The sequence below is a fragment of the Protopterus annectens genome, chromosome 7.part0 (genome assembly GCF_019279795.1).
Source record: "Protopterus annectens isolate FY-2018-M chromosome 7.part0, PAN1.0, whole genome shotgun sequence".
Taxonomy (NCBI): Eukaryota; Metazoa; Chordata; order Ceratodontiformes; family Protopteridae; genus Protopterus; species Protopterus annectens.
The window spans coordinates 924634731-924650327 of record NC_056739.1 but is presented as its reverse complement, the minus strand read 5'-3'; the positions used below and the strand labels follow the sequence as shown (position 1 = coordinate 924650327).

Genomic DNA, 15597 nt, shown 5'->3' with positions numbered 1-15597 from the left:
ATGAAAACACTGCTCACATCTGCTCTTTGAAGCATTTACCACCATTATTACTTGAATGGGAAATCAAGTAAACCCATTGGATAATTACTGTCTCTGAAGCAACATGTTGCACTTGCAATTACATACAAGCAAGCATATCAATACATGGATAGAAATAAAAAGTAAAAGTAAAATATGTGGAAACTAAAATGTGAATGGTACACAAGCCAATAAATATAAGAAAATATTATGAAATTGAAAAAATATATGCAAGCAAGGAAAATAATGTGCTGCTACTCTGTGCAATCTGCAACTGATATGAGGCAGAAATAATGATTAAATTATAGACATAATAAAGTAATGATGTTTGTGCAAGCAGTTGTACATGCAAGCTTATCAGCATGTTATCACCCTTCACCTCCGTTCACTGCACTTGCCTTATCTCCTTGTTAACATTTTCCTTCATTTATGATGAAACAAAGCAATGGCCTTTGGAATACTGACCAGGACAACTAAAAAGTACTACACATTAAAGATGCTGTAATTTCTGCTGCATAAATTGAGTCGATCTCTCCCAGTGTGAGTCATGAAATCTGAATAAAATATATATGGGGCATATGCACCAAATCAAATATATAATCACATATATAGGTTCATAGGTAAGTACTAGGCTAGCTGCCCTTGCGGGCCATTTTAAGCCTTGCCAGTTTCATTTTCTGAAATATCCAATTCCATTTGGTTATAGATTAGCCATATTCATTCCATGTCTAATAATTATATATTATTCCTAATGAGAATAACTGGGATCATACCATAGATAATTTGAGGGGACGAAGCATGAGATAAAGCATTTAGGAGTTGCACTGATCCATTAGCAGTACAGCAGGCAGTTCTGAGGTAAATGTTCTGCTTCCCATCCACTAAGTTGCATTTGAAAATGGACAGGGATGAACATTGTTTTATACGGATGGGGAATCTCTGTTCCATAGCAGCGGTATCCTCTGCGAAATATACTCGCCTATCAAACCATTCTGTTCATAGGTAGGTACTAGGCTATCGGCCCAAGGGCCTATGTAAGCCTAGCCAGCAAGGTTCCATAGCTTACACCACCCAAGAAAGTTATTTTCCTGTGCCACTGTTCAGCATAGACACAGAAGTGATCCTCGGGGTGTATTTCCTATTTCCCATCCACTCATCAAGATTTTTCTTGAAGAGTGCTAATGAACAACTTTGCTTGACATAGATGGGTAGCTTGTTCCAGAGTATAGGAAGTCTCTGGGACAGGAATGTATCCCTCCAGCGTGTCCTGTTTATTGTGGTGACAAGGTTTAGGTCCCTAGAGCATGTAGCTCGGAGGGATTGGGATTTCTTTAGGTGTAGCATGTCCAACAGCTCTGGGTTTGACATAGCTTTATATGTTAGGCAGAGATCACCTCGGAGTAGGTGATATGCTATGGAGTAAAGCTGGAGTTTTTGAAGTAGTCAGTGTAGGGCATTTGTTTGAGGCCAATAATCCTCTTTGTGAGGTACTTCTGTGGCCTTTCCAGCTGCTGCAGATGTCTTGTAAGGTACATTCCAAAAGGGGTGTTGTACTCTATAATGGGTCTAATGAGTGACAAGTAGAGGGGAACAATAACCTCTTTTTTCCTGGATGAGAACTCTTTTATGATGAGGTGTGCCACGTAGAAGGACTTCCTGACTACTGTGGCGATGTGACTATCAAAGGAGAGACTACTGTCCAACTGGGTCCCAAGGTCTCTTATCATGCATTCGGTGTTAAGTAGATTGCTCCCTATGTGGTAGTTCATGGGTACAGAGTTTTTACCAAAGGGGATGACACTGCGCTTTTTGGCATTGAGCTTGAGGCCATGGCTCTGACACCAGGCATCTGTCTCAGTGAGGCCCTTCTGTAGGATGTCCACATCATTTGGGGAGTATGGCTCCTAGTTTGCAGCCATCTGTGAACTTCGTTAGCCAGAGGCCTTCTGTGTTAGCCTGTACTTCAGAGAAGTAGATACCAAACAGGAGAGGTCCCAGGATGGAACCCTGTGGTACTCCACTTGTCATCAGATTTGGAGTCTGCAACTTTTACAGTGTGGGTTCTGTCAGTGAGCCACTTGGCAACCCATCTTGTGACTTAGGGATTTATACCTAGATTAGTGAGTTTAGCTATAATTCCAGAATGGGGGATGGTGTTGAAAGCCTTGGCGAGGTCAAGATAGGCTGTGTGAACCCCCTTACCCTCATCCACGACTTTGGTGACTGCCTCAAAGAAGTCGATCAGGTTCAGGAGGCATGATCTGCCTTTCACAAACCCGAACTGGGTGGGATCCAGAGTTTGGAGGTTACCAATGTCTTTGTTTATGAGTTCCATGATGATACGTTCCATGGCCTTGCAGAGCAGGCTTGTTAGGCTAATAGATCAATATTTCCCAGGATCAGTGGTGGCTTCCCCTTTGTGGAGTGTGATAACTGTTGCTGTGTGCCATTCAGTGGGCACAAAGCCTGATGCGAGGCTATTATTGAACATGGTGCTTAAGTGGGGAGCCAGTTTATTATGAAGTTCATGTAAAACGCAGCCTGGGATGTTGTCCGGTCCCATGGATGCTGTGTTTTTGGCTTTAGAGAGTGCAGCGTTTACCTGCGTAGTTGTGATTACAGGAACTCTGCATTCTTCCTGTATAGATATGGGCCCTTTAGGGGATGAGAGGGGGGTAAAGTTAGCACTGAACCGATCTGCCAGGATGTTGGCAATATCAGTTGGTTCTGTAATTTTCATGCCTTTGTGCTGTAACTCAGAGCAGATCTGGGAGTTGCCATCTAGATTCTTGACATAGCTATAGAATGCTTTGTGATTGTCCTTGGATTTAGTGGAGATTTTGTTTTCGTAGCTAGCTTTGGAGGATCTTATAAGGGATCTCAGCTTCTTACTGAGGCTGACCAGGGAGCTCCTCCACTCATGGGATTTTACTCGCTTTTGAAACAGTTTCTTCCTTCTTTGTACAATTTGTTTATGGCAGGGGACCACCAAACTGGCTTCCTTTTTTTGGAGGATAGCATCTTGGCTCTGTTTGGGATAGCACGATCCACGCACTCGTGTAAGTGCTTATAGGTTCATAGGTTCATACTAGGCTATCTGCCGTACGGCATTTACAAGCCTAGCCAGAGTGTGTTTGGCTGTCGCCACCCATTTTAAATGAATTTTGCTATGCCCTATTTCGAGGTTAGTATACTATGCCTCTGTCTAACAGTGACACAGAAGTGATACCAGGGGTAAATCTATGATCTCCCATCCACTCATCAAGATTCCTCTTGAAGAGAATCAGTGAGGGACTCTGCCTAACCTGGACTGGGATTTTATTCCAGAGTGAAGGGAGCCTCTGGGTTATGAATCTGTCCCTCCAGCATGTCCTATTTATTTCAGTGCTTAGGTTCAAGTCTCTCGCGTAGCTCAATGGGATTTGGATTTTCTGAGGTGCAGCATGTCCATTAATTCCGGGTTGGACATGGCTTTATACGTCAGGCACAGATCGCCTCTGAGCAGGCGGTATTCCACTGAGTAGAGCTGGAGTTTCTTTAACTGGGCAGCATATGGCATCTGTTTGAGCCTTTTGATACTCTTGGTGAGGTACTTTTGGGGTCTTTCCAGTTGCTGCAGATGTCTGGTAAGGTACATCCCAAAAGGGGCATTGTACTCAATTATGGGCCTGATGAGGGATGAGTAAAGAGGCACGATGACCTCCCCTGATCTAGATGTGAATCCCTTCATGATTAGGTGGGCTATATAAAATGTTTCTCTAACCACTTTGACCACGTGGTTGTCGAATGAGAGATTGCTATCAACTTGGGTCCCCAGGTCCCTAATTACTTCTTCTGTAATTAATGGATTACCACCTATGTGGTAATTTGTGGGCATTTTGTTTTTTGCCAAAGGGGATGACTATACACTTTTTGGCATTTAGCTTGAGGCCATCGCTCTGGCACCAGTTGTCTGTTTCTAGGAGGCCCTTTTGTAGGATGCTTGTGTCGGCTGGAGAGTCGATTATGGCGCCCAGTTTGCAGTCATCTGTGAACTTGGTCAGCCACAGTCCTTCCGTGTTGGCCTGTACCTCCGAGAAATATATACCGAACAAGAGAGGTCCCAGGACTGAGCTTTGTGGGATGCCACTTGTAACTGGTTTGGAGTCTGACATGGCTCCAGCAATTCTAACAATGTGGGTTCTGTCCTTGAGCCAGTTTGCAACCCATCTAGTGACATAGGGGTTTATATTTAAGCTGGTGAGCTTATCTATAATGCCCAAGTGGGGTATTGTATCGAAGGCTTTTGTGAGGTCCAGGTAGGCTGTCTGGACCACCTTCCCCTCGTCATTGGCCTTGGTGACTGTTTCAAAGAAATCGACCAGGTTTAAGAGGCAGGATCTGCCCTTAACAAAGCCAAACTGGGTAGGATCCATTGTCTGTAGGTCCCCAATAACTTTATTTATGAGGTCCATGATGATCTTTCCATAGCTTTGCAGACCAAGCTAGTCAGGCTTATGGGGCGATAGTTTCCTGGATCCGTTGAGATACCACCTTTGTGGAGAGGGACCACTGTTGCTGTACGCCACTCATATCCTGTAGTAAGGCTGAGATTGAACAGTAGTTTTAAGGTTGGGTTTAGTTCTTCTTGGAGTTCATGTAGGATGCAGCCCGGGACACCGTCTGGTCCCATTGATACTGTGTTTTTTGCTTTGGAGAGGGCAGCTCTTACCTGAGCTCTTACCTGAGCATCTGAGATGTCAGGGGGGCAGCACTTTGCTGGTATAGATATTTGCCCTTTTGGTAGGAAAGGGGGGGAGAAGTTTGCGCTGAACCTGTCAGCTAGGATGTTGGCAATGTCTGTGGGTTCGGTGTATTTTTTGTCATTTTTTTTGTCATTTTGGACTAATTCTGAGCATATCTGGGAATTCCCACCCAGGTTCCTAACATAACTAAAGAAAGCCTTGTGATTATCCTTAGTGTCCTGTGCAATTTTTCTCTCGAAGCTGGCCTTAGATGATTTTATGAGTGCCCGTAGTTTTTTGCTAATACTGATCAGAAATGTCTTCCCTTTTTGGGATTTTACTCTATCATGTACTAGCTTCCTCCTTCTATTGTATAGTTTGTTTATGGCTGGGGTCCACCAGACAGGACGCCTGCCTTTGGAGGACTGGATCTTGGTTTTGTTTGGGATTGCATGAGCCATGCATTCCTGAAGGTGTTCATAGAATGCGTTTATAAAGGATTCTGCGGTCTGGGACATATTTTCCACAGGCCCGGGGGCTTTGAAGGATTCCACCTCGGTTTTGAGGAGTGTGAAATTTGCTTTAGAGAAGTTTTTCACTGTGGTTTTCTGGGCAGGGGCTGGGGTCAGGATGTGAATATCTAGTGAGATTAGTTTATGGTCTGATCTTACCAGTGAGGGATGCACTTCTGGTCTGGAGCATAGAGTCCCCATGTTGGTGATGATCAGATCCAGTATGTTTTCTCCTCTTGTGGGAGTGGTAACAAGTTGTTCCATAGCATTTGAGTTTATAAATTCTAGGAACCTTTGGGCTAGGGTGTTGGAGCTAGAGTAATGCTCCCAATCTATGTTTGGGTAGTTGAAGTCACCCAATATAATGGTGTTTGGAGAGACCTTCATATTTTTCAGTGTTCTCAGGAAGGCCGAGTGGGGTTCCTGGGCTTGGGAAGGTGGTCTGTAGCAGGTATAAACTGGAAGGCAGTTTTACCCACTGTTAGTTGCACATGGATAGTCTCTGATGCTTCGTGCTGTGCCACCAACTTGGAGGTGTGGGTATCTTTGATGAATATTGATACTCCCCCTTTTTTTGTGGTTCGGTCCAAGTTTTGGGGCCGAAAAACATGGTATGAGGTATAACCTGGTAGTGCTGGGTTGCTCTCGGGAGCCTTGAACCAGGTTTCTGTTACTGCACAGATATCGATGTTCTCCATGCTAAGGAGAGTTTTGAGTGTGTGCATCTTGAGGTTTAGACTTCTGGCATTGAGTAGCATTACTCTTAGTTTCTTATCTCTTGTGATACCTATGGAGGTGGGTTTGTCTTTTGAGCCTTGCCTAAAAAAGGCACTATGGCAAGAGCCTTTGCCAATATCCGAAAGCCCAGGGGTGACAGGTGCAAGCCGTCTCTAGCGAAGCATCGTGGCTTGTCGAGCATGTCATCCCAGGCTGACAGGCATTGGATCCCATTTGAATGACACCAATACTTAAGCTAATTATTGAAATTGATCATCTTGTCTTCATATTGTGGCATCATTCTTGGTGAGGGAAAGATGCTACTCAAGGTCAGGGTCATACCGGCCTGGGCTACATGCTCAGAGAGCTCCTCTATGTCTCTTTTCATGTAGTCCAGGGAGGTACATCTCAGGTCATTCACACCAGCATGGACAATGACTGAGTCATATTTGTACTTGCCTTGGAGTGACCTGAGTGCTTCTGTTATGTGGCGGATCCTAGCGTGCGACAGGCAGCTTACCGTGACCTTCTCCTTGTTCAGCCTGGTGAGCGGGACGTCAGTGTGCCTGATGATAGAGTCACCTATTACAAGTGTATCACGTGTGTTGTTTTGCCTTAAGGGCTGTGACTGTTCGGCACACTGGCTGTGTGAGCTATGTGTTGCACGTGTTTTATTTTGGAGTAGCGGTTGCTTGGGTGTCTGCTTTGGAGGTCTCTGTTGCTTAGGCAGATTTTTATTTAGAGCCTCCGAGTATGTTTTTGTGTGTTTATGTGTTTGGTTTGCTGTCGTGGTAGGTCTATGTGAGACTGGAATTGTAGTGAGTGTGGTTTCCTTCTCCTCCTGACTGGTTACGCCAGTAATGAGTTGAGAGAGCTTAGCCTCCAGTGTGGCTATATGGTTGCATCTCTCACATGTGTTGGAATTTGTTGGGAGGAGGAGAGGGTTATCTGTGTACATAAGGCAGTTGTAACATTGCCTCAAGATTCCCAGATTCACCAGCTGGACCGGAGAGGAGATTGACAACTGACCTTTGGACTTGCTAGAATAGTATTGGGAATTCCTTTATAATTGAAAAAAAGGGCCAATGGGGAACAAGGTACTCAAGGGGAGTTTGTGAGGGTGTAGCGCTTTTAATTTTTTAGTGCTGACTTATATAATTGCTTTAGTGAGCAAGTGCCAGGCTTTAGAGTAGGAATAGGGTGTTTATTATGAGAACCAGATCAGTTCTAAGGGAAAAAGTTAAGAGCAGACTTTGTGGAGCCGAGAATGGTTTAAACCCAATTAAGCGGCATTGCCTGATGCTGCGCTATGCGCAAAATCGCGCAAAGCCGCGCTTAAGCGGGTTTTATACAAGGGGACTTGAAAGAGCTAGAAATTGGCCCAAAATGGCCAATAGACTATCAGATTCTTGTGCTGGGAACACTCCTCCAGGGATAGATAGACTGCTCTAAGCTCCCCACTGCCACTGGTGAACAAAGAAGCCTCCCTTTATCCAAGAAAGGAAATGGGCAACACAGGAACTTTCCAAAAGTCCAGAATACAGAAAAGCATGTATTTGGACTACTCTAGGTCAGGAAAGACGGGAAACCAGGATAATTTTTTTTCTTTTTTGCAACAAACAGCAGGAAAATGCAATAAATATGTAACACAGGCTAGCGCACTTGAGTGTGTAGCCTCAACAGGTAAATGCAACAAACAGAGCAAACTTTAAAAGTGCAGGTGCAAAAACAACTTTAAACAGTTTAAAACAGTTCAAGAAGCAGAAATACTTGTAGTTTAGCTAGATCGGACAGTCACCCAGGTAGTAGCAGCAAAAAAAAAACACTTTTATCAGGTTAGCAGTCACTCTTTTAGCCTCTCTGTTGCTAGCACCACTCTGCAGGACCACAAGGAGCTTGGCTGAGTAGTAACAAGCGCAAAAACTGCGCCAAAGCGGGTTTTATACAGGGGGACTTGAAAGAGCTAGAAATTGGCCCAAAACGGCCAATAGACTACCAGATTCTTGTGCTGGGAACACTCCTCCAGGGATAGATAGGCTGCTCTAAGCTCCCCACTGCCACTGGTGAACAAAGAAGCATCCCTTTATCCAAGAAAGTAAATGGGCAACAGAGGAACTTTCCAAAAGTCCAGAATACAGCAAAGCCTGTATTTGGAGTGCATTTGTCTAGGATTCAGCAGTTGTAACTGTATTGTCTATCTACATGGGTGTCATGAAGTTCACCACTTCTGTCTTAAGAAGCATGAAGTTGGCTTTAGAGAATTTTTTTACTGTGGTTTCCTTAATGGGGGGTGGGGGTGGGATGTGAATATCAAGGGTGATAAGCTTATGGTCAGATCGGACCATCGACGAGTTGACTTCAGGTGTGGAACACCGGTCACTCAAGCTGGTAATGACTAGGTCTAGGATATTGTTGCCCCTGGTGGGGGTGTGGATAAGTTGATCTAGGGCACTGGAGTTTATAAATTCCATAAAGCATTGAGCTAAGGAGCTGGTACACAAGTAGTTTTCCCAGTTAATGGTGGGGTAGTTGAAGTCGCCCATTATTAGGGTGTTTGGTTGAACCCTAATATTTTCCAGTACATCAAGAAAAGAGGAGTGGGAATCCTGGGGCATGGTGGGGGATCTGCAGCAAGCTACAATTTGGATTGCAGTTTTGCCCAGAGTTAGTTGCACTTGGATAACCTCGGTTGCATATGCTGAGCAAATAGCCTGGAGGTGTGGATATCCTTAATGAATATGGACACACCTCCACCGTTGGTGTTTCGGTCCAGGTTACATGGCCGAAAAGTGTGGTATGAGTTATAGACTGGTAGTGCAGGGGTGCTCTCTGGAGCATTGAACCAGGACTCAGTCACTGCACAGATATCGATGTTCTCCATTTTAAGGAGTGCCTCGAGTGAGTGCATTTTGAGATTTAGACTTCTAGCATTGAGTAGCATTACCCTCAGTTTTTGCTTGTCTGTTCCTGTTATGGTGGTGAACTTGTTATTTGAACACTGCCTAAAAAAGGCACTATAGGGGCAGCAAGAGCCTTAGCCAGTATCCAGAATCCCAGAGGCGACAGGTGCAGGCCATCTGCGGCAAAGCATCGTGGTCTGTCGACCATGTCATCCCAAGCAGACAGATACTGGATCCCCTTAGAATGACACCAGAAGCTTAGCCAATTGTTGAAGTCAATCATTTTGTCCTTGTACTGCGGTATCATTCTGGGCGATGGAAGAATGCTACTCAGGGCTAGGGTCATACCTGCCTGGGCTATAAGATTGGAAAGCTCTTCCATGTCTCTTTTCATGTAGTCCAGGGAGGTACATCTCAGGTCATTCACACCAACATGGACAATGACAGAGTCATATTTGTACTTGTTGTGGAGTGACTTGAGTGCATGGATTATGTGGCAGATCCTGGCACCCGAAAGGCAGCTGACAGTAACCTTCTCCTTGTTTAGCCTGCTAAGTGGGACATCAGTGTGCCTGACTATAGAGTTACCTATGACTAGTGTGTTGGGTACGTTGTTTTGCCTTATTGGCTATGGTTGAATGGCACACTGAGTCTGTGGGCTATGTGTCACTTGGGTTGTGTTGGGGGATGGAGGTTGCTTGCGTTTCTGCTTTGTAGGTCTCTGTTGCTTAGACAGATTATTATTGAGAGCCTCTGCGAATGTTTTTGTGTTACTGTGTGTGGATTTTGGTGGGGTAGAGTTAGTGAGACTATGTGATGAGTGTGGTGTGGTGCAAATGTTTACCTTCACCTCATGACTGTCAAGTTCAGTCTTGGTTGGAGAGAGCTTTACCTCCAGTTTGGCTAGATAAGTGCATCTCTCACAGGTTGTAGTGTTGGGTGGTAGGAGAGGGGTGTCTGTGTACATGAGGCAATTGCTACATTGCCTCAAGATGGCCAGATTCATCAGATAGATAGGAGAGGACACTGGGAGCTGACCCTTGGACAGGCCTGAATAAAAAAACTATTTTCCTCTAGATAAGTGAGGAAAGTGAGTACAAGAGCTGTTTTTCTCTAAGCAAGTGAGAAAAGTTAAGTACAAAAACTGTTTTCCTCTAGGTAATGAGGAAGATTAAGTGCTATAGTAATTATTAGCTTATTTAGTGCTTACAAGTTCTGAACAAGTGCTGAGCATAAACAAGCAAATTTAAGTGCTAAAACTAAGAATCTGTATCTGCACCAGATGAGTTACAGGACAGAAACAAGTGCAAATGCACGCTTTCAAATCAGAAAGTTGAGAGAGATGGAAGATTGCCCAAACGGCCAATAACTGCAATTTCTGGGCTAGAACCACTCCTTATTGTAGTAGACTGGTTACCTAGTGCTTACCACTCCCACTGATAAGCTAGAAGGCTTCCCTCCAACACAGAAAGGCTTGGGGGGCTCAGAAGCTTACATACAATCCTGGATACAGCAAATCTGTATCTGGAACACTAGTTACAGGAAAGGTAGGAAACAGGCTTACAGTTTTTTATTTTTTATTTTTTACAGAAAAGTAGCAAAAACAGTAGTAAAAACGATTCACATGTGGTGCAAGCTAGCACACTTGAGTATGCAGCAATATTAGACCAAACACAGTTTAAAAAATGCAATTAAATTAAAAAGGACTAAAAGCAATTGCAGAAAGAGTTTATTAGGTAGAATGTGGTAAAGAGATGGGACTGGGGGACTGTCCCAGATCAAATCTACAGTGGGGCAGGCCACTGCAAAAGCCACCAAATTTAAACTACAAACAAAAATAGGGTGGGTGGGACAAAGCAGATGTTACAGAACAGGTTTTGATCCCTAGACTGAGTATTTCTGATGTCATTAGACTTGCTGATGTGCAATAAATCCATCAGTAATGGTTAGAGGATGCCTTGTATGCCAGACACAGGTCATCTGTAGGATACAGACCACAATGACAGTGCTTTGAGTCAGTCTATGTAGGACATGCTGTTTAGGTCTTGTATCCTTTTAGTAAGTTAACTCTATGGGTGTTCCAGTTGTTACATATATCTGGACAGATACATACCAAAGTGGGTATTATATTCAATGACTGGCCTAATAAGGGAAGAGTAAAGCTGTGCAGTACAGAAGGACCTTCTTACAATAGACACATGTTGGTCAAAAATTAGGTCACTGTCCACACAAGTTCCCAAATCCTGAACACCTGGGTCACTCTTAGGGGTGTATTGTCACTGTGGTAATTCCCTGGTGTAGATGACTTCTCAAAGGACACAATAATGCATATTTTGGTATTTAGTTTCAGACCACGATCTTGACACCAGTTAATTATCTGAGAAAAACCTTCCTGCAAGATGGATAAGTCATTTGGGGATTCAATGACTACTCCTAGCTTGCAGTCATCTAAAAGTTTTGTCAGCCAGAGCCCTTTGGTACTGGCTTTTACCTCAGAAAAGTAGATGCCAAACAGGGGAGGCCCCAGGACAGAACCCCAGTTGACTCAAATGGTCTCTTTGTGGAGGTAACTCCCCCTACTTTGATTACCTGCATCCTACCTGTGAGACAGTTGGCCATCCAGTGGATGACATAGGCATTTATTCCCAGTTTATTTCGCTTTTCTACTACACCTGAGTGGTGAATTGCGTCAAAAGCTTTGGTGAGGTCAAGGTATGAGATATGTACCATTTTGCTTTTATCTATTACTTTGGTGACCTTCTCAAAAATTTACCAGGTTGCACAACCATGTTTTGCCTTGATAAATCCAAACTGAGATGGGTCCAGTGTTTGGAGGTTCCTTATGTCCTGATTGATTAACTCCATGGTAAGTATTTCCATGGTTTTGCATATGACGCTGGTCAGACTTATGGGTCTGTAATTGCCTGGGTCTGTGGAAAGTCCTCATTTGTGCAGGGATATGACTGTAGTTGTTCTACATTCATTTGGTACAAAACCTGTATGGAGACGGAGACTGAACTGTGTTGTTAGGGGGTGTGGCTAAATCGTGCTTCATGCTACTAAGATGCATCCAGGGATGTTGTCAGGACCCACCAATGCAGCATTTTTACCTTTTGATAGCGTTTTTAGGACTTTGTCTTGTATGATAGCTGGAGGTTAGCCAGTTGCAGGTACATCTTGAGGGAGAGGAGACGGGGGGAACAGAGGGGTAAAGTTAGAACTACATTTATTGGCCAGTAGGTTATCTATATATTCAGTCGCAATGTGGTTAACTTCATTCACAATCATCTCAGTGCATTGCTGCAGTGTGCTTTTGAGATTACGAACATAACTAAAAAAATGCCTTGTGATTGTCTTTGTCTTAGTAGCTATTTATACACTCGGTATAAGAATACAATGAGCAGTCTCTCACCTTCAGCATTGATCCATTCTGAAATACATGCTGTTCATCACAGACAACACAATACTCGTTTAGCGTTGGTATTCGTTGTTCCGCATACTTCATAATCTAAAAAAGAAAGATAAGAATGTAAAACAGACCTGTAAGTTAGAACTCAGCATGGCGCATTATGCACATGATAAATTCCTAAACTCTACAACTGGATAAACATTTTCAGTTAATTTGTACAGCTCACATCATCTCTGATACTGCAATTACCCTGCAAAACCTGAAAACCATTGTGCACGGTGTAAAAGTAACATCAGTTCTCACCATTTCCATAAATTTAGGTGGCAGCAGAACTTGGACAATGCTTTGGCTCTATGCAGGGTCAGCCTTAGGCCAAGTGGTGCCCTAGGCTAAAGGGCTTCACAGCACCCCCCCCACACCACCTGGTGCCCCCATCCTGGTCTATATACACCATCCAGTTTACTGTTAAAACGCCCCTGCTAGAGTGGCGCCCTAGGCAGCCACCTAGTTGGCCTATGCCTAAGGCCGGCTATGACCGGAAGCCTAGTTGGCCTATGCCTAAGGCCAGCTATGGCTCTGGGGATGAGTAGTTAAAATCCATTTTCCTCTATTACTTAACACATATAACCACTTCCTTATACACCTACAACTGTGATGTTTCCATATAGCAGCACAAAGCAGTTTGAATATTGCTAAGCTTCTGGTGTCATTCTAAGGGGATCCAGTATTTGTCTGCCTGGGACGACATGATCGACAGTCCACAATGCTTTGCCAGAGATGGCCTGCACCTGTCGCCCGTAGGATTCCGGATACTGGCTAAGGCTCTTGCCACCCCTATAGTGCCTTTTTAGGCAAGGTTCAAATGACAAATTCACCACCGTAACAGGCACAAGCAAGGAAAATCTGAGGGTAATGCTACTCAATGCTAGAAGTCTAAACCTCAAAATGCACTCACTCGATGCACTCCTTAAAATGGAGAACATTGACATCTATGCAGTGACAGAGACCTGGTTCAAAGCTCCAGAGAGCACCCCCTGCATTACCAGGCTTCAATTCATACCACACCTTTCGGCCACCTAACCCAGAAAGAAGCACTAAGGGTGGAGGCGTGTCCATATTCATTAAGGATATCCACACCTCCAGGCTAGTGGCACAGCATAATGCATCCGAGATTATCCAAGTGCAACTAACTCTGGGCAAGACCGCAATCCAAACTGTAGCTTGCTACAGACCCCCCACCATGCCCCAGGATTCACACTCCTCATTTCTTGATACACTAGAAAGTATTAGGGTACAACCCAACACCCTAATAATGGGCGATTTCAACTACCCCACCATTAACTGGGAAAACTATTCATGTACCAACTCTTTTGCTCAACATTTTCTAGAATTCATAAATTCCAATACCTTGGATCAACTTATTCACACCCCCACCAGGGGCAGCAATATCCTAGACCTGGTCATTACCAACATGGAAAACCAGTGTTCTACACCAGAGGTCAATTCCTCGTTGGTCAGATCCGACCACAAGCTAATCAGCCTAGACATTCACATCCCACCCCCAGCCCCAATTAGAGAAACCATGGTAAAAAACTTCTCCAAAGCCAACTTCACACTTCTTAAGACAGAACTGGCAAACTTCATGACACCCATGCAGACGGACAATAGAGGTATGACTGCCGAATCCTACACAAATGCACTTTATAGACCTGTGACAAGTGGAGTACCACAGGGTTCAGTCCTGGGTCCTTTCCTGTTTGGTATCTACTTCTCTGAAGTGCAGGCCAACACAGAAGGTCTTTGGCTAACAAAGTTTGCAGATGACTGCAAACTAGGAGCCATAATCGAAACTCCTAACGATGTGGACAAACTACAAAAAGGCCTCACTGAGACAGATACCTGGTGTCAAAGCCATGGCCTGAAGCTCAATGCCAAAAAGTGTATTGTCATCCCCTTTGGTAAAAACTCTGTACCCATGAACTACCACATAGCTGGTAGTTTACTTAATGCCGAAAATGAGATAAGAGACCTTGGACACAGGTGGACAGTAGTCTCTCCTTTGATAATCACATCGCCATAGTGGTCAGGAAATCATTCTACGTGGCTCATCTCATCACAAAAGGATTCTCATCCAGAAAAAAAGAGGTCACTGTTCCCCGCTACTCATCACTCATTAGACCCATTATAGAGTACAACGCCCCTTTTGGTATGTACCTCACAAGACATCTACAACAACTGGAAAGACCACAGAAATACCTCACAAAGAGGATTACTAGCCTCAAACAGATGCCCTATGCAGACCGTCTCAAAAAACTACAGCTTTACTCCATCGCATATCGCCTACTCAGGGGCGATCTCTGCCTAACATACAAAGCTATGTCAAACCCAGAGCTGTTGGACATGCTCCACTTAAAGAAATCCCAATCCCTCCGAGCTACACGCTCTAGGGACCTAAACCTTGTCACCACAATAAACACAACATGCTGGAGGGATAGATTCCTGTCCCAGAGACTTCCCATACTCTGAAACAGACTACCTATCTATGTCAAACAGAGCTCCTCATTAGCACTCTTCAAGAAAAATCTTGATGATTGGATGGGAAATGGGAAATTCACCCCGGGGATCACTTCTGTGGCTCTACTTGACAGGGGCACAGGAAAATAAATTTCTTGGGTGGCAAAAGCCAGGGTACATTTTTTGGCTAGGCTTGTATGGGCCCTAGGGCCGATAGCCTAGTATCTACCTATGAACCTATAAATGAAAATTATAAGGAAAATGCCACATATCCTTTTGCATTCACAATTCTTGTAATATGTAAATTATAATCAAAGGAAGTATGGATCATTTTTTCTTGCTGATTTCTCTAAAGAGGCATACCAAAAAAGGAGGTGCAAGTCTTTGCATTATGAATATCACAGCAGCACACCACATTGGGTGATACTAATGTTCCATTAGTTTTTTTGCACACAATCCTATGGTACTTTACAAATGTTACATCAGTGGAGTTTTGTATGATTTGCATATAAGTAGAATATTAAGGAATAATGAATAATTGCTGTCATGTACAGCATCCAGTTTTCCCAATACCTTATGTCTTTTGATACTGTACAATGATGCCTTGAACCTGCTGATACCATTGACTACATGGTGTTTTTTATAAAATATATCTGTTTTGGTTAACAAGTTAAAGGATTTAGTCAAAGTTATGTCATCTTATATAAATGAGGTTGGGCAACAAACCATGTTGTCCTGGGACATCTTCAAGAGGGGTTAGGGTGATATTTTAGTGGGAGTTAGTTGGGTTGGGCAGGTGAAAG

General features: G+C 43.9%; 1 protein-coding gene across 4 annotated transcripts in view; it reads right to left on the bottom strand.

The window, feature by feature from the left end:
- PARP6 (poly(ADP-ribose) polymerase family member 6) overlaps positions 1 to 15597 on the bottom strand; it is a 1412227-nt gene that overhangs the window by 692709 nt on the left and 703921 nt on the right. For all 4 annotated transcript variants that reach the window (XM_044077510.1, XM_044077512.1, XM_044077511.1 and 1 more), the window contains one exon: positions 12284 to 12379. In XM_044077510.1, the coding sequence (XP_043933445.1) occupies positions 12284 to 12379 (96 nt within the window). The remainder of the gene's footprint in view (positions 1 to 12283; positions 12380 to 15597) is intronic.